At 49.1% G+C, this 23,206-nt stretch overlaps 1 protein-coding gene across 10 annotated transcripts in view; it reads right to left on the bottom strand.

Moving 5' to 3' along the window:
• Window positions 1-409: 409 nt before the first annotated feature.
• The window catches only part of CACNA1F (calcium voltage-gated channel subunit alpha1 F), a 92,244-nt gene continuing 69,447 nt past the window's right edge, over window positions 410-23,206 (bottom strand). For all 10 annotated transcript variants that reach the window (XM_053292876.1, XM_053292872.1, XM_053292873.1 and 7 more), the window contains 12 exons: window positions 17,220-17,347; window positions 16,336-16,432; window positions 16,044-16,146; window positions 15,088-15,189; window positions 13,448-13,578; window positions 13,237-13,335; window positions 6,939-7,168; window positions 6,644-6,784; window positions 5,962-6,125; window positions 4,605-4,717; window positions 2,940-3,233; window positions 410-1,611 (listed from right to left, as the gene is read on the bottom strand). In XM_053292876.1, coding sequence (XP_053148851.1) covers window positions 1,300-1,611; window positions 2,940-3,233; window positions 4,605-4,717; window positions 5,962-6,125; window positions 6,644-6,784; window positions 6,939-7,168; window positions 13,237-13,335; window positions 13,448-13,578; window positions 15,088-15,189; window positions 16,044-16,146; window positions 16,336-16,432; window positions 17,220-17,347 — 1,914 coding nt within the window. In that variant the 3' untranslated portion in view covers window positions 410-1,299. The remainder of the gene's footprint in view (window positions 1,612-2,939; window positions 3,234-4,604; window positions 4,718-5,961; window positions 6,126-6,643; window positions 6,785-6,938; window positions 7,169-13,236; window positions 13,336-13,447; window positions 13,579-15,087; window positions 15,190-16,043; window positions 16,147-16,335; window positions 16,433-17,219; window positions 17,348-23,206) is intronic.

Genomic DNA, 23,206 nt, shown 5'->3' with positions numbered 1-23,206 from the left:
TAAGCAGAAGTGTGTTTGTGTGTGTGTGTGTGTGGGGGGGTGTACTTCAACAGACCCAGATCACAGAGGGTGCTTTCATTACTAAACTCTTGTGGGAAAGTGAGGTTTGGCGTCCCGCTTCCTCTAGGAATCCATTGCCCACAAGGAAAACACAGAAGCAAGCTGCGTGTGAACCTACTCTAAAGAAAACTCGGAGTAGAGAGGGTTTTCTCTGCTCCCCAATGCTGAGAGTCTAGTTCAAAGTGGCTTCACTGGCCAGATACTCTGGGAGCTGGAAGCTCTGTCTGCAAGGGCTCCTGGATATGCGGTGCAGACAACATCTTGCTTCAGCACAGTAGTTTGGACCAGGTAACCACTGGAAGAGGTTCCTTCCTACTCTATAGCTGAATATAACTTCAGGTGTGGATGAGTTACCCCCAGCCACTTTTTAACCAGCCTTTGAACTCTGTTGGTGGTTAAGGAGAGACAACAGGGTAGATTCTTCCACCCTTTCAATGCATAGAGGCAGGGGCGTAACGAGGCTGGAGTGGGCCCAGAGACAAAATTTTAAAACACACACACTCACTTCACATGTGACTTGCCTCTGGGGGGCCCCTCGGGGCGTAGAGGCCCCCAGGCAGCTGCCTCCCCTTGTCTAATGGTAGTTATGCCCCTGCATAGAGGTGAAGGCCAGATTCCAACTCATGCTTGTGAATGTGAGTGCAGTACAAGGACCCCAGCACCTAATCTGACAAATTTACACCAGGTGAAGCATTGTGATCTTATTTCTGGGGTACTTGAGACTATAAAGGGCGTGTTGAAGAAAAGCAGAGAGAAGTAGCAAGGCTGGGGCAGGGAACCTTCATTTGTTTTCATCCCCCTTTTCATTATCTCAAGAAAAAGATAACAGTGGAGGCCTCCCCATCTATCAAAGAACGTTTATTGTTTCTGATAGAAAAGATATCCTCCCTCTCCTTAGGAACCTCCAGCCTTTCAAAACCCACAGTGCTTTCCCAGAGGGACAAATCCTGACCTGCTCTTCCCTTTCTGGACAGTTGTGGAGGAGTCAAAGCCTGGAGAAGGGGCAGCAAGAAAATGACTGCCTAAGCCAGAAATGTATGCACTGTTCCTAATAGCTGTTTTGCATCAACTGATATGAGAGCAACATTTGATTTCCCATCCTTTGGTCCCCATGTTTAGCAGTCACTCCCACCATGGCACACCCATGGGCAAGTCCCTGCTCGTAGCCAAAAGTCTAGAGTTCTAAGTATTTCTCCGCAGTGACAGTCTCTATGTGCCCCACCAGGGGGCACTACATGGTCAATAGGAGGTAACACAAGCCATCTCATCAGCCAAGTCCTCTTCCTCTCGGGAACGGAAGGGCTCCTCATCGCTGTAAATGGGGCCAAGGCTCCCAACCCCACTGTGCTCCCCGTCACTGCTGTACAAGGCATGACCACCAACATTCCGGCTGCCGCCTTCGCCACCAGGGCACTTGCGAGTCAGTAGATCTGTGGCAGCACTTTCCATCTCGTCGATGGTCATGTGGCAAGCATCAGCAATCTCTCGCTTGGCAAAGGCCACAAACTTAGGGTCCCGTGCATAGAGGCCAAGGCCCTCAGAGATTAGCACCTAGAAGAAGATGAAGAGCAACAAAGGGGTGCTTCGTTAAAGATACTGAATCCATCTTCACCCAACAAGACTGCAGCTCAGTTTAGACGTCACACCAAAATATGGTTAGGGAATCTTAACTATGGTGTAGCACAGCACCTGAGTTGCATTTGGGCATTAAGAGTGCAGCTGCATCTTATGCAACCTTACTAAATAACCTGCCTGAAAGCATATGGGCAAAAAGGATTTCAGTAGATACAGGTGAACCCCGCTATCCGTGGGAGTTCTGCTCCATTCTTCAACCATGGATAAGGGAACCGTGGATAACAGGGCATTAGAGTCAATGTGGGGGCGGGGGTTAGGTTTTGGAGGCTAGAAAAGGGAGGGAAAGGGCAAAAATGTGAAAAATAGCAGGTTAAAGTGCCCTAAAGTACTCCAGCTGTCCAGGAAACCCCACCCCCTAAGTCCCAATTGTCCAATTTTTCTGTGAAAAATCACGGGGGATGGGGGATTTTGTTTTCTTTTAAAACAAGCCACAAAATGGCTCCTTTCTCTAAAAATGGTGGCAGAAATGACCTTGGAGGTCAATTATTCCCAGTTGGGTAATTGGCACCCGATTTTGGCATACAAAAACCAGTTTTAAAAAAGGTTAATTTTGCGTATCTGTGGGGTCAGGATGGCCGGCCACTCCGACACAGCAGATATGCAAAATTAACCCTTTTTTTGGTCTCGTTTTCATTTGCGTATGTCGAGGTTGGATGTCCATTGCACAACCATGGATATGAGAAATCGTGGATAGCGGCGTTTCCCCAAACTTCTCTCCCCATCACACAACTCCGGTTGAGCAGCAGACGTATTTCTGGGTGATGCATTTACGAGCCTCAAAACCAGAGCATGGGTGGGATGGGGGTGTAAGTTTAGCCCAGGAGAGCTTCATCCTAGAATCAAGGTGGTCCGAAGTAACCTCTGGGCTAAGCTGGCCCCAAGGTGCTCCCATCTATACCCATCATAGGGTGGAAAGCTGGTCTCGCAGTAGCAAGTGTGAATTGTCCCCTTTTAAAGCAGTGTTCCCCTTGGTTTGCACTTGGATAGGTGCCTACATGTGAGCACTGTCTGCTGTAAGATATTCCCCTCAGGAGATGGGGCCGTAGCTCAGTGGTAGAGCATCTGCTCCGCATGCAGACAGTCCCAAGTTCAATCCCTGGCATTGCCATGTAAGGGAGAGCGAGAAAAAATTCCTGCCTGACACCCTGGAGCCCCACTGCCAGACAGTGTAGACAACACTGAGCTAGATGAGTCCACGGTCTGACTCGGGTCGAAGGCAGTTTCCGACATCCCTCTATACTCACCGCCTCCACCAGGCTGTCTGCACTGCCGCGTTTGTCATTGTAGCTGTGTTTGAGTGGGCCGGGCACCCGGAGCTGGCCATAGGTACGGTAGGGCAGCTCCGACTCATCCATGTACCAGCGTGCCCGTGACATGGGTGGGAGGCTGCTGCTGTTCTTCTCCCAGCTCCCATCCTCCTCCACCAGGATGAGAGGGGCATAGAGCAAGCGGCTCCGCTTGGGTGGCGTGGCCCATGACTGTGAGGAAGCTGTTGAGGAGTGGCTGCCGCTGTGCCACGAGTCGTAACTGCCGTAGCCCTGGCATGGAGGGGAGAGAGAGAGCAGATGAAGCGTAGCCAGAGAGGGGGGCCTCCGCTGCAGTCAGACGATACACCAAGTTACACCTGTTGCAATCCTGCGGTGGGCCCTGGGGCTTGGACCCCGTCGCCCAGCCAGGCCTAAGGCTGCCTAGGAGAGGCCAGGTGATGACAACTCATCATAAAAGCCACACAGCACATTCTGTGACCACACTGTCCCAGCCAAACGGCCATAATTATTTCTAGTTAATGATACTTAGCATGATCAACAGAACAGTATTGCATTAATAATGGAGCAGTAGATCTGGCCAGAGTGTTGGACATTGATTGACAGGCAGACCCAGCATCAGATCCCATCCTCTCACACTGCCCATGGGATGTCCTGGTGCAACCCCTATTTCATAGCCCAGTCCTCTTCTCAGGGTTGTCATTATGGGGACCAAATAGGACAGCAGTTTTGTTTTCATGATACTGTTAGTTGCTTCGGGGCCATGGGGTAAATGGAAGGCTACTTATTTAAAATAATAAAGAAATAGCCCAATGCATGGCATCCTGAGCTCCCAGCGTAGCCTATCTGGGGTGAGATGGACCAATGGTCTGAGTCTGAGACAGTGCAAGGCAGCTTCATATGTTCATTTACAGTAAAACTAGACGACATGGAATAGCCATGCAATCATTCTACGCTGCAACAGCCACCGTAAAATTTGTTACCAGAACTGCGTAGGCAGCCACATGGTGCAGCCAAAGATGAAGCGGTGGGCTATGACCAGAAAAGAAATGCACAGTGGCCAAAACTGAGAGTAACAAAGCATCTGTGTAGAGCAACCCCTAGGGACATCTGCTTAGGAGTCAAAGTTGGCTTTGGAGGGAAGGCTAGATCAATGGAAATGGCCCCTTCCTGTATCATGCCTGTAGCGTTAACTGCACACATGCTTCATTATGCTGAATGTCAGCCAATAGACCCAATTTACGACGACACACCATTCAGGTAACGTGCAAAGGGTCAGCAAACAAAGCAAAGATGATCAGCTGGAAAGGACAGCCCAAAAGTGTACTGTGGTATATTGTGTCCACACTAAAATTTACACAAGACTCTGTGTTTTCATTGGCTGGCCACAGCTCCAGGATTATGCAGCAATTATTTTAAAAAGAGCACCTGTGAACGTATGAGAGTGCCTTTCCCACAACTCTGAGGAAATACAAGCAGTGTTCACATAGCCGAAGGTCTTCACATAGTGGGGGAAGGTCTTCTGTAGCAGAGAACATAATTTCCAACTCCTCTCCTCTTAGCAGTTAAAGCCCTGTGGGCGCATTGCTCCATGCTCCTTTACGCACAGACACACACACCACCCCCGATCCATGCAGAAATTACCTGTGCACGTGCTCGGCAGGGTGGGGCATTCTGGTGGTAGGTTCCTGGGATGGGAATGTCGTCGCAGCTACCTTGACGCTGCAGGCACTGGATGCTGAAGGCTGGTTTGCGGCCTGACAGAGCAGAAATGGTGGGAAGGAAGCAACAGAGCATGTATGAGGTGTCACTGGTGTAGGCAGGTACCTTGCTACACAGCAGCACGCCCTACCAGTCCCTGGTTCAGCTGAAGCCACCAAAGACCAACTTACATGTATCATCCCAGCCAGCAGCCTAACTTCTGCCCTCTCATCCAGTGTTCCTTCACTGCTTTGAACCTGGATCCTGCTTCTAAATGTAATTCTGCCTCCTCCTCTTACCCTAACCCACCACCTGTTTTGCAGGTGAGCACATGGAGGCCCCTACATGTAGATGATTTCATGCCTTCTGCGGTGCACAGGGGATAAAATTCCCCCCATCTGAGCTAAGGCAGGCCTGCACAACTTGGGACTGGGTGATGACAAGTGCAGCTCAGCAGCCATGTGCTTGACAAGACGACCCCCTGATTCCCACAGTTCTGCAGATAGTATAAAGTGGCCCTTAACAAGGAGGCAAACTTAGATGGATTGTTGGCTACAGCTTAGGTTCTCAGCATGGGATACCTGACCTGGGGGATATAGGGCTCATTTTAGGAAGAGAGAGTATCTTGGGCCAAGTGGAACTTTTCTGGCTCTTTAAGGAAAAGGTGAGGCAGACCCAGAATGAGGCACTGGAGGTGGTGGGGCCAGAACACAAAGTACTAAGGGAGGCCTTGCAAAAGCCTGGCATCACACCATCCTCTCCTCTCTGCTTTGGAAAGACTCCTTGTTCTGCATCAGGCCTGAACAACTTGTGAGTCGTGACTCACCTCTCTGGATGCAGCCCACCAGCCCTGCCTAGTGGCCCATTTGATAAACCCCCTGGTTTTGCTGCCTCTCTGGGGCCGGATCATTTCAAAATAGTGTGCACTGCATATATGTGTGTGCATGTCCAAATGTTTAAATCCTACCCCAGTGAAGAAAGTTCCTAAACACTGACTAGCAGATGAAAGAAAGCTAGGTGGTATTCTTCGCCCCGATATGCTAGTGTTCAATGTGTAAGTTTGGTGGGTTTTTTTGTTTTAATTCTGGGGTGGGGATTGAAAACATTTTCAGGCATGCAGTCCTCCCTGCCGCCTGAAGTGGTACGCTTACGCTCCAGGAAAAAGTCTTACCACTTGATTCTGCTGTAGATTGGCTTTAACCCAGACAGCCGCCCCTGACCTCTGCCCTCCTGTCTTCCTCTCGATCCCCTACCCACTTAATGGCCTTGCCCTGTAATCCCCATCTTGGCCCATCCTGACCTGTGGGTGTGGGAGGCAGGAGGCGCCTGCGCTTGGTCTGCCTGCCGTCCAGGTTTCCATTGACAAGCCCATTGCTGACGCGCCGGGAGGGGAGCGGCAAAGAGCCACCGTAGCCATTGCCCCAGCGATGGCGGTGGGGCCGAGGGTTGTGCAAGCAGGGCTGCCTGAATGGGGAAGAGAGAGAGAGAGAGACACACACACACACATAGCCACACAGGTCAGCCAACGATGCCCCTCAGAACCAGCCCAATCTAGACTGAATTTCAGAGTTGGAAGGGACTTGGGAGGCCTTCTAGGCCAACCCACAGCTCAATGCAGGAAAAGTTGCCTTGGTTTTGAATGATTCTAGCTGTGACCCTGATGGGAAAGTGTATGAGGGCCCTATAGGTGTGCTAGCACAGTGGAACCAGAGCCACTTTTCTGTAGCCATGTTCCACGTTGCTCCAGTTAATATGTAGATGATGGAGGAAACATGAATGGGGAAAACGACAGGCTTCTTTCCTATGAGAATGCTGCCTGGCCCCCAGAGAAGATGACGCTGGCACTGGAAGGGACAACATGATTCCTCCACTGGGAGGTTGACTGGAGGAATGCGGAACTGGGCTGTAGACTTGCAGACTGAACTAGTGTGGCATCCAAAGCTGTTCTGCTCCAGAGGCAACTTTATCTCGGCACTTCTTACCTCTCACGGGAGGCTAAGCTCTCTGAGTCCTCCTCCCGGCTATAGTATCCCTGCTCAACTGAGGTGTCCTCCCTATAATCCTCAGTATGGGTGGCTTCTTCTTGCACCGTCGGTGGGATGCAGCTGCCATCGGAGCTCCGTCTGGACAGAGAGACACAGCTGTAAGGAACTTTGAGATCCTGGCTCCCACCTCCTTATCCAACCACAACCCCCTTGGGCCCACACTCATCATCTTCTCTCCCAAGGCCAAAAAAACAACAACCCCAACAATCCAAAACCATCCTGTGCCCAGCACCTGCTCAGCCTGCGCCGAGTGGAGATGTTGGGCAGGTCAGCAGGTTCATCATTGCCGCCGACATTCTCCTTGTAGTGTGTTGGCCCATTGGTCATGTGGGAAAGGTTGATGCTTGAGGGGTGCTGGGAGCCCACCAGCCCATTCACCAGTGCCTTGTTCTCCTGGTCTGGTGAAGCGGCAGCAGCGGAGACATGATGGTCAGGGGCACTGCCATACAGCATCTCAGAGCTCTGTGGGAAGAGAGGAACCAGACGTAGCTTGTCGACTTATAATTCTTTTTTGTATAATTCATGGCTGCTTTGGGGTCGCTTCACACATTATATGAATAACACTAAAGGGCTACAATTTGAAATAACCAGCTATATGAGTTAATGTGCAACCCAGAGGTGCTCTTAGCCCTGGACTTCCGGGCAGAAGTCCAAGCCTTCCACACATCCTCCCCCCACCCCACGCAAATCCTCTTTAGTCTGTTCTGGGTGGTGTGGGTGCTGCGCCGTGCTGCCGGCCCACGCTGTGCTGAGCAGCCGAGTGTGACTGTGACCTGTGTGCTGTGTGCAGCTGAGCATGACCTCTGCTTTAGAGACAGAGTGGGGGAGTGGAGAAATAAATGTGTGGGATGGGAATATGTTAAGTTGTGTGTTTATAATGTTTCTGCTAATGCATATTTGCATAAATATTGATCGATTGATTGATTGATTGATTAAGTGCCATCAAGTCAGTGTCGGCTCCCGGAGACCACATAAGATAGATTCTCTCCAGGGTGATCTGTCTTCACCTTGGCCTTTCAGGTCTCTCAGTGGTGCATTCATTGCTATCGTCATCGAGTCCATCCACCTTGCTGCTGGCCGTCCTCTTCTTCTCTTTCCTTCAACTTTCCCCAGCATTATGGACTTCTCAAGAGAGCTGGGTCTTCGCATAATGCATCCAAACTATGGCAGTTTGAGCCTGGTCATTTGTGCCTCGAGTGAAAATTCTGGATTGATTTGTTCTATGATCCATTTGTTTGTTTGTATACCTGTTTTATATTCTTGTGAGTTCAGTTGCTGTTTGTGCCTTCAATAACCCACGTGTTAAAAAATACTGTATCTGTCATGGAGTGTGTGTCGGCGGGGGCGGGGCAGGGGAGATGATGTGTAACCTGCAGCATGATGTGGGGGCAGGGCTCCCAGGGCCTTTAGGTTCTGGTTCCAAAATTACCTAGGTGCACCTCTGGTGCGACCATCACTTTTCAACTCCTGATCATGCACACTTCTTGCTTCCCAAAGTCCCCATCCACTATACTAGTTTCCTTTCCCCCTTTTCAGGCTCTTTCCTCTGGCCTTCTCTTTTTCTCCCCATTCCTCTGAACTCTTGTCTTTTTCCAAAGGGACACAACTTCATTCTGACTTCCAATGCAAAGTATATAGGGCTTTCACCATAGATATGACAAGTGATAGAGCAACACCACCAGTTGAAAATGCAACAAAACACTAGTTGAAATGCGTTTGGCAAGACTGATTCGAAACTGGGAAAAATAAAAATTCGCCATTTTATCTTTCAATCACAACTACTTTGGACTACTTTGGAACTTCTGTCAACATTTCTCCCATTCATTGAGGATATGATATTTTGGACATGAACTATTGGATTCTACCTTTTTAGCTGGATACATAGAGACTGTCTTTATGAAATATTTTTCATCTATTTTATTAGAGAATATAGATGTATTGATTTGGATTTATTATATATAATCCAGTCTGGACAATTTTAACCATCCAGTTTTACTATGACATTAAAATACTAGTGCATAGCATTTGGATTCTTTTTTGATGTCTTGATATTGTAGAATCCAAACGGGTTTTTGTTTTCTGCAGCTTTCAGTTTACAACAGGAATTCAGGCTGTGTGTGGTGCTCTAGTCTTTTTCCAGCTCTATGGCTGCTCCCTCTTCCAACTCCCTTCCCTTGGTCTGCTGCTTTCTCTGGTCCCTGCTTCTTCTACTCTCCTTCCCTGGGCCATTTTGCCTGCCTAGCCATTCCTTATGATGTCTGGGCAGAACCTCCAAGTGCAGAGGCAATATGCCTCTGAATACCAATTGCTGAGAAGCAACAGTGGGAGAGAAAGAGAGCTTTGTCGTAATCTCCTGCTTCCCGAGTTCCCAGGGGCATTTGGTCGGTCACTGTGAGCAGGACAGACATAGGAAGCTGCCATATACAGTGGTCCCTCGACCTATGAACTACTCGACATCAGATGTTTTCATGTTACGAGTGACAAAAAAGACCGGAAGTAGTTGCCAGTTTAGATTCAGCTTACTCGACCTACGAATTTTTAGATGCGGTTTCCTCAACTTACGAATGTTTCCAGACTTCCGTGGTGCGCTCTTCGACTTACGAAAATTTCGACCTCCGAACGTGCGTTCGGAACGGATTAATTACGTAAGTCGAGGGACCACTGTACTGAGTCACACCATTGGTCTATCTAGCTCAGTATTGTCTTCACAGACTGACAGCAGCTTCTCCAAGGTGGCAGGCAGGAATCTCTCTCAGCCCTATCTTGGAGATGCTGCCAGGGAGGGAACTTGGAACCTTCTGCATTTTGGGGTGATGCATCTGGGTTCTCCTTATGTTCTTGCACCTTCCCCTTGTGTCCAGAGTTGGCTTAGAGCAGCTCAGTCGATGACAGCCAGACACCCACCTACCTGCCTAGGCCTCCTTGTGACATCAGGGCAGATGAGCAGCAGCACCACCAATGCCACCTCCACATCTCTTATAGCACATTACAATGCAGATTTTGTTATACAGAGATAATCTCTGCATAGGAAAAACATATGATTAATATAAGGTATGGAGTGCAGCATGTGAATTATTTCCTGGATCTGGCATGTTCACTGCAGCTCTTACCATGGTCTGCTACTTGGAGATTATCTCTGTATTCGAAAAATGTATGATGTGGCATATGAAAACATATGACGCCCATGAAGACATATAAAGCCACATAGTCAAAAACGTGCCTTAAAATGGTGCAAGCCCTAAAAGTCCTTCCAGGGATAGCCCTTGCATGAGCTGGGGGATTCAGGGCAGACAAAAAGGAGGTACTTCTTTACACAGTGTGTAATTAAACTATGGAATTCGTTGCTGCTGGATGTGGTGACGGCCACCAATCAAGACGGGTATAAAAGTGGATTAGACAGATTCATGGAGGACTGGGCTATCAGTGACTACTAGCCTGGAAAGCTGGATATCTCCATCAGGCTCAGAGCGGGTATGCCCCTGAACACCAGCTACCAGGGAACACCAACCAGAGGGGGCATTGCCCTCTTTGCCACACTTTCAGGTTTCCTAGTTGGCTGCTACGTGAAGGAGAATGGACTAGACTGGCCTTTGGCCGGATCCTGCAGGGCTTTTCTTAAGTTCTTTGGAGGCAGGGTGAGGTGGCTGCCTCAGTCGTGGGTGCAGAAAGAAGCACAGGGGGTGGAAGGGGCCAGGTCCACCACCATAGGTGCCACCCTGCTGGGCTACAGCTGCTGCCCTTCCTTGCCCACTGAGGCATGCTGTCCGTTTCCCTCTTCTTGCTTTGCTTTTCCTCTTCTCCCTGCTTCCCAGATTGAGCTAGTAACACCCCTGCTGCCACCGCCTGGCTTGGTGGCCTAGTCTGCTTGTGTGTTGCCACTGCTGCTGGACTGGGAGTATGGGTGTCACATTGTCCTTTGCCTCAGGCAGCAAAATGTCTTCCTTTCTCTATCAGGGCTTCATCTGAATCACTCTGAGAACTGGTTTGCAGTGCCAGTGCCTGGCACTGGGCAATGTGAAGTGATCACGAAGAAAAGAGTGACCGAACACATACAGAGTCCACTCACTGAAGACTAGCCACACCCAGCATCCAAATTTGGTATTTGCGGGGGGGGGGGTGGAGCTTTGAGATGGGAGAGCACATTTTGAAACCCAGCACCTTTCCTTTTAGAAATTAGCTTCTAATGTGCTGCAAACCAGAGCTCTGTCTCCAGAGTTTTGAGGCTGGAGCCTTCAGTAGGCCTCCTTAACCTGAAATGGGAAGGTGTGCGAATCGAGAGAATTCTCTCACAATACCTCTGAGCTTCTTCAGTGCTCCATGCAAAGTGGAAAGGGTGGTAGGGGTAGAGCCCCAGCAAATGCCTGACCTGTCCACCTACTGGAGCCTGTCCTGACAAGCTAGAAGCCTATTAGAGATGTACAGAGATAATTCTTATACCGCAACCCCCCCCCCAAATCTCACAATCTTACAGCCTCTTCTCTTCTGAAACACAAAGCAACATATTGCACACACATCTGTTCCCCCAGCAACTCAGTCGTAGCCTTTTCCATTTCAAGGACAGAACAGTGGGTGTGGAGAAGCACAGAGAACTGGCTAGTAGAAACATTTCTAATTTGCATTTAGCACTAAGCCTTCTGGGAGAAATGTTTAAAGGAACAAGAACCAGAAGCAGGATTTGCTTTGCAAAATAATATGCTCTCCACTAACTATTCTGTAAATTCTTTTCAAATGCAGTCATTAGATAAACTTGAAGTTCCACTATAACACTGAATAGAATATTGTTCTGGAGGGTTACAGTATATGCCTGCTTAGCATATACTGACAAATTGATGGCAGTAGCAAATTTTAACTAAAAATCAAAGGGAATGAAAAGATCATGTGGTGTCTGGGGTTGAAGGTTCAGCTACCTCTTACCTCTTGTGTGGGTTATCTGGCAATAGATGGCTCAAAGCAAGCAAGCTAAACTATACAACAGGGGAGAAAGGAACTCTTTCCCACTCTCAGAGGCTATTCTCACAGAAGGCCGCCACTCATCTGCTGGAGGAGGTTGAGGTCATGTGAATGACCTCCTAGTCTCTAGCAAATTCTATCCAATCCAGATATTTGGTTGGGAAATTTGGCTGTGCTTGTGAGACAAAATGTAACCACTGAAACTCCAATAGACCTTGCATTGGATTCAGACTTGTGCTTGCAGAGTTGAACTAGCACAAGGGATCGTCCCTGCCCCTTCTCCCCACTGAATCCCCCTGGACTCCCAGCCCCACTCATGAGGACTGAGGGAAGCTGAAGAGCCACACAGAATGTGGTTGGGGAGAAGGCCCAGAATTCCAGAGACCATGTGCAATCACTTTCTGTAAGTGGAGAACTGCTTGCAGGGGGTGCTCATGGCCTGTTTCCAGGAATGACCCTCACCCGTCTGTCCCACATTGCCATATCTCACATTGTTCCCCAGCATGCCCTGACCCTCAGAAGCAGGTTTTTGGGGGGCTCAGGGGGCTGCAGAGAGGAGGAGGGGCCAGGGAAGCTCCCTCACACTTTTGCCATTCTGAGTTATCTTCTCTACTTTAATCCACGTTAATCAATACTCCACCCCCTTCTCTCCCCACCTCCAGTTAAAGGGTGAGAAGAAGGCTTTGTGTTTATTCAAACCTGTGTTTGGGCTGTACCACTCCAGACTGCAAGTGGGGACTCACGCGACTGAATGTTCCTCTGCTAAGGACTCAGAGCCCTGAGCAGTAGCACAAAGTCTGACCTTGAGGAGGTGGGAGCAGTTGGCCGGAGAAGCTAACCCAATCCCAGTCACAGCCCCAAGTCCTAACACCTGGCTGGAGACTAGGAGACATTGCCCGGCAGATCTCAGCCACAGGCCTTGTAAGCTTTTCAGCCCAGCCTCAATGTGAGGAATTCGCCAGAGCAACAGGGCCAGCCAGCTCAGCATCCACATAACAGCCTACATCGCATTAGATCAACCAGGAGGCTCATGTTAAGACAGAGGGACTCACCTGCAAGGCAGCAGAGGTCTCCAGGCTGGAGCCTGCCAGCTAATGAATATCACCAGAACTGATACTCACTGTGCCTGAGCCCAAATCTCCCCCAGATAACCAACCTCTTTGACGCAAAGGTAACTTGCACTCCTCCAAGCCTGCACACCAGCACTGGCAACAGGCCAGGAGGGTCTTGATGAAGCAGAGAAATAGGAGCCAAAGGACTGCTCCTTTACATTTCTCTGCTTTTCCGGTGGTGGAGTCTGGGAAAGGTAGTCTGAACCTGGAGATGTTTAAGACCTCATTCCATCTCTGGCTCATCAGAGCAAGTTGCTCACTAGGAACTATCCAGGGTGCTGCAACCTTGCCCTGCCTTGCTTCATGGACTCAAAAGTTCTAGCCTAGTCTTCTTCCTGACATGCTAGTTTTCTATATGCAGGGATTTATTTTTTTTTGGTAACTCTCAGTCATGTGAACCCCCAAACTGCAATCTAACAGCTCAGACACAGATTTACTACTCCAGTGAGAACTAGGCCAAAGGCTCACCTCCTCACACACTGTCTCCTCAGCTTCCTCCTCTTCCAGGTCACAGGACATTGCCCGGCGGATCTCCGGCCCCAGGTCTTGTAAGCTTTTCAGCCCAGCCTGAATGTGAGAAAGACACCAGAGCAACAGGATTGGCCAGCTCAGTATCCACATAACAGCCCACATCGCATTAGATCAACTAGGAGGCTCATGTTAAAACAGAGGGACTCACCTGCAAGGCAGTAGAGTTGCTCGGGGACCCATCTGGTCCCAACATCCCCTTCTCCTTCCGCTTACGGAATTTCCGGAAATAATCCTGGATCAGGAATGTGGCATAGAACTTTCCAACAGTGACCTCCTCCTCTACAAAAAGGAGATGTAAATGCAAAATAGCTAGAAACCATGGTTTATTTCAATACGTCTACAATTCCATAAGGAATTATGAATCTACAATTCCAAACCCCTGTCCATGGAACAGGGAGAATACCATTTAAAAGCCAAAGTGTTCTGCGGCACCTTCAGTGACTTGGTCTCTGTCTTTTATCATGGCAATCCAGAAGGTCCTGCAGGAGTTTCTTCATCGCCCAAGGCTGACATGGCTGCTCTAGTCATTCCTAAGAAATTCTCATTTCTTTTCAAGATGACTTCCATATTGCACCAAAAACACTGCTCCCCGTGAAGTATCACTTCAGTTTTGTTTTGCTTTGTTAACACAAAGCTGGCGAGGTCCCTCATGACTGGTGTCAGCACTGGGGAAGACTGATAACTGCACAAGACTTCATGGATATTGAGAAGGCTGCACAAGTAACACAAGGCTGCACTATTTCAGCCTTTCAGCTGTTGTTGGACTACAACTCCCATCATCCCCAGCCACACTGGCCAATAGTCAGGGATGATGGGAGTTGTGGTCCAACAACAGCAGGAGAGCTGAAGTTGTGGAGCCCCAAGCTAACATAACAACTAGTCTCCAGCCTCCCAATTTCTCTTTTGTCATTTAGGAGACGAGTGGAGAAGGCGGATTAAGGTTTTTGGAAGTGATGCATGTGGTGTTGTCTCACTGGCAGGGGCGGGCTCCTTTACCAGGAACGGGATTCCCATGGCAGGTCTCTTGCTTGGGGCCCCAACAAAAATCTGGAGCTGATCCTCACTGTTGCCCCTGCTTTCAGGCACTCTTCGCCTGCCTGCCTCACTGCCTGCCCCACTCTTCGCCTGCCTGCCCCACTGGTGAGATCTCTTATCTCTTTGAAGCATCGGGCTCTTCCATCTTCCCTCTACTTCCTCTATTGGCCATACCAAAGCAGTACTTAGAAGGCAGAGCAGTTCCCAGCTCCTGCTAAGCAGAAATTCCAGTTCGTGCAAATCATGGCCATTGGTACTAAGTTGTCTTAGTAGCAGCACCAGCTTCAAAAGCAAGTCACTATCCAAAGAAAATGGAGTTCAGAGTCGTTGCCAGGCTGGGAGCCAAGGCTCCCTGGTTCAGTTTATATCACTGGAAGGGGAATTAAACCTTGATGCTAGAACAACACAGGCACAGGCCTTACATAGGAGGCTGCCTTATACCGAGTCAGACCATTGATCCATTTAGCTCAATATTGTCTACACTCACCAGTCACATCCAAGGACTGGCAGCATCCAGTATTGTCTACAGTCTTTCCCAGCCCTACCTGGAGATGCCAGGGACTGAAGCTGGGACGATCTGCATGGAGAGCAGGTGCTCTACCATTGAGAGTTGCAGCCCCATTCCCTAAGGGGAATATCTTACAGGAAACAGGGCTTACGTAGAGTCACCCATCCAAATGCAAACCAAGGTGAACCCTGCTTAGCAAAGGGGACCACCCATGCTTACTCATGCAAGACCAGCTCTCTACCAACCTTCTGGTGGAGGAATCACTTCATCTAGTAGTTTGGGCTTGGTCCGTTTCCAGATCTTTTTGATGACAGCACGGAGTTCCATATTGGCCACTTCCAGGTCTCCTAGGAGAGTGAGGCAGAAGTGCAAGGAAAGAATGAGTTTTTCAAAACCATCTCGAGAGCCCCTGCAATACCCAAGACCACCACTGGGGGGTACCTTCAGAACGAAGAAGTATAACTAGGAATTCAAAGGGCAATGACGTGAAGCTAGGGCAGGAGAATTTGAGGAAGAAGCAAGAACGTCTGGGCTGAACAGCTAACGATGGCCTAGGACAGCCCGGAAATAAGGGCTGATAACAAAGGCCACTTAGAGGAGGCAAGGAAAAAGTGGTGCTTGGTTCCCGATTTCATTTTTAATGCTAGAGTTCAGCCCTGGAATATATGATGATCCGGGCTCCACAAATTTCGGCTTGGCTTAATAGCCAGCTATTATTTGTGGTCATCACTCCAGTCCCTGCCCTATTCCATGTTCTGCAAAAGGCCAGCAGAAAAGAAAGTGAGTCTCTCCTTTCCTCTCCTGTGTTCTTGGGGAAAGGGATTTTTGTACAGGACATGTGCAGGGGTGTATCTAGGGGAGAGGGGGCTTGTGTTCACCCCTCTCTCCAGCGGAGTGAGGGAGAGAATGAAGAAAATAGGGAGGGGTGAGCCAAGCAGCTCTTGGGAGGTGCAGGTTGTTTGAACCCATCTGCTCAATTATAGCTACACCCCTGGGCATGTGGGAAAGGGGCAGGAGTCCTTGCAGAAGACGCGAGGGGAAGATTCTGCTTGTAATCGGGTGAGCTGGTTTGTGGAACTGCTGGCAGCAGTTTCAGACAACTGTGACTCAGAGCATGCACAAAGTGCTTTTCCTCATCACCAAGTAAACACACTGTGTAAACCGAGGACAAATGCTGCCGGAGCTGCCTCTTATACCTCACCTTCTGTCTTGATCTTGAGGGATGTCCGTACTAGCGCAAAGAGGGTGGCATTGAAGGTGACCGTTCCGTCTGAATTCAGGGGCATGTTCATAGCCACCAGCCGCTGCAGACACAAAGAAATGAAACCAAGCGCCCCTTTCCACTCTGCCCCAACTACCTCCTCACTCTGTGACCCACTTGACCCTACTTCCTCCTCCCTGAGCCAGAGGTGGAACCAAGGATGAAATGTCAGATATTATTCTCCTAGCAGAGGAGAACCTAGGAATCACGCCCTGGTGGGCCCCTAGATTACCTTGCAGGCTACTCGGTGGGGGCAGAGCTTCCCAAAGCCCAGGGGTGGCTGTATCCGGCGTAGGAGTGTCACTACATCGAGGTGCTTGATGCGGCCCCTGGAGGAACAAAATGAGGGATCGAGTGGTTAGTGCGGGGTTGTGGAATCAGTAGGATGCTGTTTCTCTCACGGGGACTACAAGTAGTGGCAAACTGGGATAATAATGTCATTACCTAAATGACAACCCTACTGACCATCTAGACTGCATCTGGTGATAGTATTTAAGAGAGCACCTTCTGCTTCAGGACCCCCACCGCTGATTAAGATTTTTGGGAGAGGTCCACCTGCGGCTGCCCCCAACTCATCTAGTGGTGACTCAGGGCTGGGCCTTTTCTGTAGCTGCCCCCCCCCCGCCCCGAGGCTCTGGGACGAACTCCCTGTTGTAAGAGCTTCCCCATCTCTAGCAGGTTTTAACAGAGTGCTCAGGACACATTTGTTTCATCAAGCCTTCGAGCAGCTGTAAGTTGGTTTTTTATGGTTACTGTGACTGCTGTTTAATTGGTTATTTTTAACTGTTTTAATTTTTTTTAATTAAACTGTTTTAATGGTTTTAATTCTAGCTGTATTGTTTATTTGTAAACAGCCACGAGAAATTCTATGAGGTCGCATATAAATGTAATCAATAAATAGACCCAAGCTGCAAAAGGTTACAGTAATGACCCTTTATGGAGCTGGGATTTCAATGGACCTCTGCAGATTAGCTATAGGGAAAAGTAAAGGCTTCTCTCTGCTGGCTGATGGGATATTCTGGGATTGCAGGAAGGCCAGGCCATGTTGTTGCTGTCACTAGTAAAGTAATTATTGCCTATAAGCAATAAGAGGGGAAAGAGGTGTGCGACTCTTACTTGGCAGCTGGATCATACTCAGACCAAATCCTCTTAAACTCGTCCAGATGGTGGGGACCCAGAATGGACCAGTCCCGGGTCAAATAGTCAAAATTGTCCATGATAACAGCAACAAAGAGGTTAATGATCTAGAAGAAGCATGAGAGAGAAGAGGTCAATTGGTGCTCTCAAAGAGCTGGTGACAGGCAGCGAGAACAAGGCATTAGAGGCAAACAGCCTGATCCTATGTATGTTTACTCAGAAGTAAGATACTCTGAGTTTAATAGGGCTTACTCCCAAAGAATTGCAGCTAGAAGTTAAAAGGCTGATTGCCACAGAGCTTAATGTGAGCCAGAGCTCATTAGCTCTTTCCTATGGAAACAGTTTTCAGTACTCTGGCTTGGCCCTGGGACATGGACAGCAACAACTGGAAGTGCCTCTAAGCAGGTGCAGAGTCCATTTCCTTTCTCAGCACTTGGTAACCACAGAATAGAATAGAAACTTTATTTCGATCATAGACTAGAATACCTGGTAACCACAATCACTATCCACATGTTTAGGGAGGAAGGTTTTCATGTTGGAGGATGGCTATGAGATTCAAATTTGCTTCTTTTACCAAATATGTATGGGAATGATGAGTGCCTGCTAGAGGCACTGGCAAAAGGGGGTAGATATGCTCTGGTACAAAGTCTCAGCATAAAGTTTAGTGTTGACATAGGGATGACACCACTAAAAGCTATAAGCTTTAGAATTCTCACACACTTTTGCCTGTTCCTGTTGGTGCTGCAGTTATCTGACTGCTGATTCTCTGATTACTGCAATTCTCTAAGCAGGAACTTAGGAGGAGAGGAACTTAGAGGAGAGCTGGTCTTGTGGTAGCAAGCATGGCTTGTCCCCTTAGCTAAGCAGGGTCTGCCCTGGTTACATATGAATGGGAGACTAGAAGTGTGAGCACTGTAAGATATTCCCTTTAGGGGATGGAGCCACTCTGGGAAGAGCATCTAGGTTCCAAGTCCCCTCCCTGGTTTCTCCAAGATAGGGTTGAGAGAGATTCCTGCCTGCAACCTTGGAGAAGCCACTGCCAGTCTGTGAAGACAATACTGAGTGAGATGGACCAAGGGTCTGACTCAGTATATGGCAGCTTCCTATGTTCCTATGGAGGCAGCATTCTGAAACCAGCACAGTGAAATCCCCATGCTGGGTGGAAACAGGTGTTCTCACATGGCTGAAATGGCAGGGAACGGAGCATTGGTTTCACTTACCGTGAAGGCTTCTTCTGGTTGCTGGGGCCAGGGACATCTCATGGGTTATCCTCTCTCAAGAGCTCCAGGCAGGACAGAAAGTAAATAGTTAAAAAACTAAGCCACACCCACTAGAGCCTGAGGGGGATAACCCCACCCAGTTCTTTCGGGCCGAAACATAAGAGAACAAAGGCAATACAAAACAGTAGAAAACAGCAGGTCAGAATAAACAGGTTTAAACATTCCAGAATAACAGAGTGTAGCAACCAACTGTAGAAACTAAATGTCAGTCTCCACCATTTCAACAAAAGTAGACCAGAGCGCAAAACCACAACAGGGCGGGCCGAGATGTCCCTGGCCCCAGCAACCAGAAGAAGCCTTCACAGTAAGTGAAACCAATGCTCCGTTCTCGGTTGCTGAGGCCAGGGACATCTCATGGGACATACCACAGCTGTCCAACTCGGGTGGGAGCACTCTGGTCTACTAGCGAGGAAGAACTTGTTGCAAGATCCATCTGCCAAGGGTTGCCCGGGCAGACGCGAAATCCTCAATCTTGTAAAGTTTGGTGAAAGTGGAAGGCGATGCCCAGGTGGCCGCCTTGCAGATCTCTTCAACCGGTGCATTAGTGTAAAACACCACTGACACTGCTGCTGCTGCTCTAGTAGAACGTGCAAAGAGATGCGTTGGTGGCCTCAACTTCTGAACCTCGTAGGCCATCGATATACACGCTATAATCCACGTTGCAATCGTGGTCGAGGAATCTGGGACCCCCATGGAATGCAAACAGAGCGTCCGACAATCTGAATGAGGCTAAGTGTCTAATATAGACCTTAAGACATCGCTTAACGTCCAACTTGTGCCATTTCCGCTCCATAGGATGGACGGGTTTGGGGCAGAATGAAGGTAGGAACCCATCTTGCGATGGGTGGAAGGGGGACACCACCTTTGGCCTCATGAAGGGGTCTGGAATGAGCCTGATGGCCTCTTTCTGAAATATACAATGTGACTTGTTTTACAGACAGCACCTGCAGCGCCGAGATGAGCCTTGCTGAAGTGATGGCCACCAAAAAGGCCAATTTAAACTATAAGATCGTGATCAGAATAGCTGCCAAAGGCTCCAAGGAGTGAGCTTGCAATGCCTTGAGGACAGTATGTAGTTCCCAAGAGGGTAACGTATACACTGTTGGAGGTGACATCGGCGAGGCACCTCAAAGAAACTACGCTGGTGAGGATGTGACTGAGACATTTTGTCTTTTTCTGCTGAGAGCAACTCCACCAACGGCAACGCCTGCCGTTGCAGGGTATTCGGACATAGTCCCTTCTTGAACCCTTCTTGTAAGAAGAGCAGGAGATGATATAACTTAGCCGTGCCCTTCGGAACGGAGTTGCGAGACATCCAGCGAAGGAGTGCTCCCAATGTATATTGATAAATTCTCTCTGTCGATGGACTTTAAGACGCCAGCATAGTGCTGAGAACTCCCTCCAAGTAGCCATGTTGGCTCAGGACTCGGCACTCAGTTTCCAAACGATGAGCCGAAACCAACATGGATCCGGGTGTAAAACTGGACCCTGATGGAGCAGGTCCGGGGTCTGAGGCAACTCCCAAGGTGGCTCCACCGCCAGATGGAGGAGCTCTGAAAACCAGGGTCTCCTGGGCCAGAATGGTGCCACTAAGAGTACTCTTGCTCGAAGACACATCCATTGCAGGACTCTGGCCAACAGAGGTGTCAGAGGATACGTATAAAGGAGAGCGTATGGCCATGGACTGGATAGGGCATCCACTGCCATCGCCTCCCTGTATGGAAATCTAGGCATAAACGCTGGGGATTGTGCATTCTTCAGAGTCATGAAGAGGTCTACCTTGGGCATGCCCATCTTCTCTGTTATCTGGGTGAAAACTGATGGATTTAGAGCCCATTCCCCCAGTTGGATGTCAGCCCAGCTTAACCAGTCTGCAAACAGGTTCAGCTCTCCCTTGACGTGGTGTGCCATCAGGGAAGGAAGGTTGCTCTCTGCCCAAGACAGCAGAAGGACAGCCTCCTGGTGAGATGACCTGGACCCCCATTGCTTGTTTACATATGCCTTTGCTGTCGTATTGTCGGTCTTTACAAATACGTCGGTGCCTTGGATGATCTCCTGGAATGCTAGTAGCGCTAGGCAAATTGCTCGGAGTTCCCTCCAATTTATGTTGTGAGAACGCTCCTCCGTGTTCCATAGCCGCTGCACCAACTGGTTGAGGCAGTGGGCTCCCCAGCCCCTGTCAACTTGGGTCTGTTGTTATGATGAACATCTGTGGGTCCAAGAAGGTCTTTTCCCAATTCAGGTTGTTGGAGTTGGTCCACCAGCGGAGAGAGTGACGCAGGTCTGGTGGCAACTTCATAAGCAGTCTACACTTCCTTACGATTGCATTCTGGTGGGGTAGGAGAAACCACTGGAGGTCGTGCAGATGAAGTCAAACCCATGGAACTGAGTCTGGTGCAGCCACCATCAAGCTTGGCAGTCTTGACAAGGAAGCCAGAGGAACTCTTGGATTCGCTAGGACCAGGTGAACCTCTGTCTGGATAGTCTGTAACCTGTCCGTGGAAACAAGAGGCGGTCCACTAAGGTAACTATGATTACCCACAAATGGCGCAGCCTGTGGCATGGCGTCAATTGACTCTTTTCTCCATTTATGATGAAACCATGGTTCGAGTGTTGCAATAGTTAAGGACCAAGTCCCGTCCTGCCTCTGGGAGAGATCTCGCTTGCAGCAACAATTGACTATATATGCAAACAGACGAATCCCTTTCTGACAGAGTTGCGCCACCAGTGGTGCCAACAACTTTGTGGAGACATGAGGGGCTGCTGTATTGAAAATGCCTTCCAGCATATCTAAACCGAAGGTACTGCCTGCTTTCCGGGTGTATAGGAAGATGCAGGTAGGCCTCCCTTAAATCTATGGATGCGAGCACATCCAGATGAAAGAGTGCCTCTGAAACTGCTCTTAGAGTTTCCATCTGGAAATGAGTTCTGTGGACCCATCTGTTCAAAAAATTTTAAGTCTAAAACAGCTCTCCTTGAACCGTCCCTTTTTGGGACGGTAAATAGGATAGAGGTGTTTTGTTTTGCTGTTTTGGTTTGTTTGTTTTGTTTTAACTCCCTCTCCCTCCTGTGCCAGAGGCACTGGCTCTACTGCCCTGATGTCCAGGAGGAGTTGGATCGCCTAGACTATCGGCAAATGCTTTGAGAATGCTTTTGACCTTAGAGTGGGGATAAAGCAGCAGGGGGAGAGGAGTGAAACTCTATCCTGTAGCTGTGATGGATCAGCTGCAGAACCCAGTTGTCTGAGGTTAATCTTCCCAGGCTGGGGCGAGGTGAGACAAATGCCCTCCAAGCCTGAAATGCTTCAAGTCATTGTAGTGGCTTTTGCTGCTTTGACTGAGCAGCTTGCTGTTTGTAGGTACCAAACCCTCTAAAGGGTGCTCTCTGAGGATTCCAAGATCCCCTCTGGAATTTTGTATCTCTGTCCTGGCCCCTGAAGGGCCGGAAGCTATGAAAGGACCGATTGTATTGGAAGGGCCTTTTAAAAGGCTGTTTATCAGTCTTTTTATTGGTTGAAGGCATCGTCTTTCACTTATCAGATGATTCTACAAGAATGTCTTGTAGGGCAGACTCACCAAAAAGTTTCTTGCTGTCGTAAGAGACGGTAGCGAGGTTTAGCCTAGAGATAGAACCAACCTGTCCAATTTTGAGCCACAAGTGGCGTCTGCCAACAAATGATGAAGCCGCCTCTTGCGCTGAGAATCTAATCGTATCAAGAGTGGCATCAGCTATAAGGGCCTGCGCCTTCTGGATCTTGAATAGTTGCTGTCCCATCTTAACTGGGTCCCCTGGAGGTTCACTCAGAAGATTGACCACCAATAATAAGGAGTCACGGGCTGCCCTGGATGCTGCCACTGTTGCACGGACCACCAGGGACACGTTCTCATGACACGATTAAATGACAGCGAGACCTTCTGGTCAGCTATGTCTTTTAGAGAAAACTCACCTTCTCGAGATGCCAAGGAATCCGACACCAATTGCGAAATCGGGGCATCCGCATTTGGTGTCCTCAACATATCTGTAGTTGTTTGCTGAAAAGAATAAAGTATGTTAGCCATGCACACAGCCTTGCAGTTGGAAGCTGGTGTCAACCATTCCTGTTTGACTACATCCACAAACAACTCTGGCATGGGCATCAGCCTGTCCTTGGGGTGTGCTCTAGGAAAGACCAAGTCCCCTTTGGCACAAGATTCAGAACTCTGCCCAGCCTCAGTCCCATTGTTTTAATAATTCTGGGGATCAGTGGGCTGAAGTCCTCTGACACAAAGAGGTGCTGTGACACTGAGACATCTGAGACAGTGTTCTCCCCTCCAGACCATTGGGTCCGGATCAAAACCTCCTCCTGCATTAATTGGGTCTTCAGGGTCAGAAGGCGGATTAGGCCTCTCTGAGTTTGCAATGACTTTGGGGGGGGGGAGGTGCAAGTAAACCCCTAGGGCCCCCAGAGTCTGATCAGAAGCATCAGAGGAATGGTCCCGTGCCACCTTGCCAGCCAACTTGCCCAGCTCACTATGCTTAAGCTTGCTTTTGGCCTTCTTGGAAGAAGGACTGACAAACTCGCTAGGTGAGGAGATCACACTGGGTGATCTATGCCTTCTCCCCTTTGTGGATCTCTTACTCCTCTTAGGGGGCCTAACCTGGTAGATGGTGCCAATGATTGCATTGCGAAACCATGCTTGCCACTCA

This window comes from Hemicordylus capensis, chromosome 2 (genome assembly GCF_027244095.1).
Source record: "Hemicordylus capensis ecotype Gifberg chromosome 2, rHemCap1.1.pri, whole genome shotgun sequence".
NCBI lineage: Eukaryota > Metazoa > Chordata > Lepidosauria > Squamata > Cordylidae > Hemicordylus > Hemicordylus capensis.
This window is presented reverse-complemented; position numbering and strand designations above follow the sequence as displayed.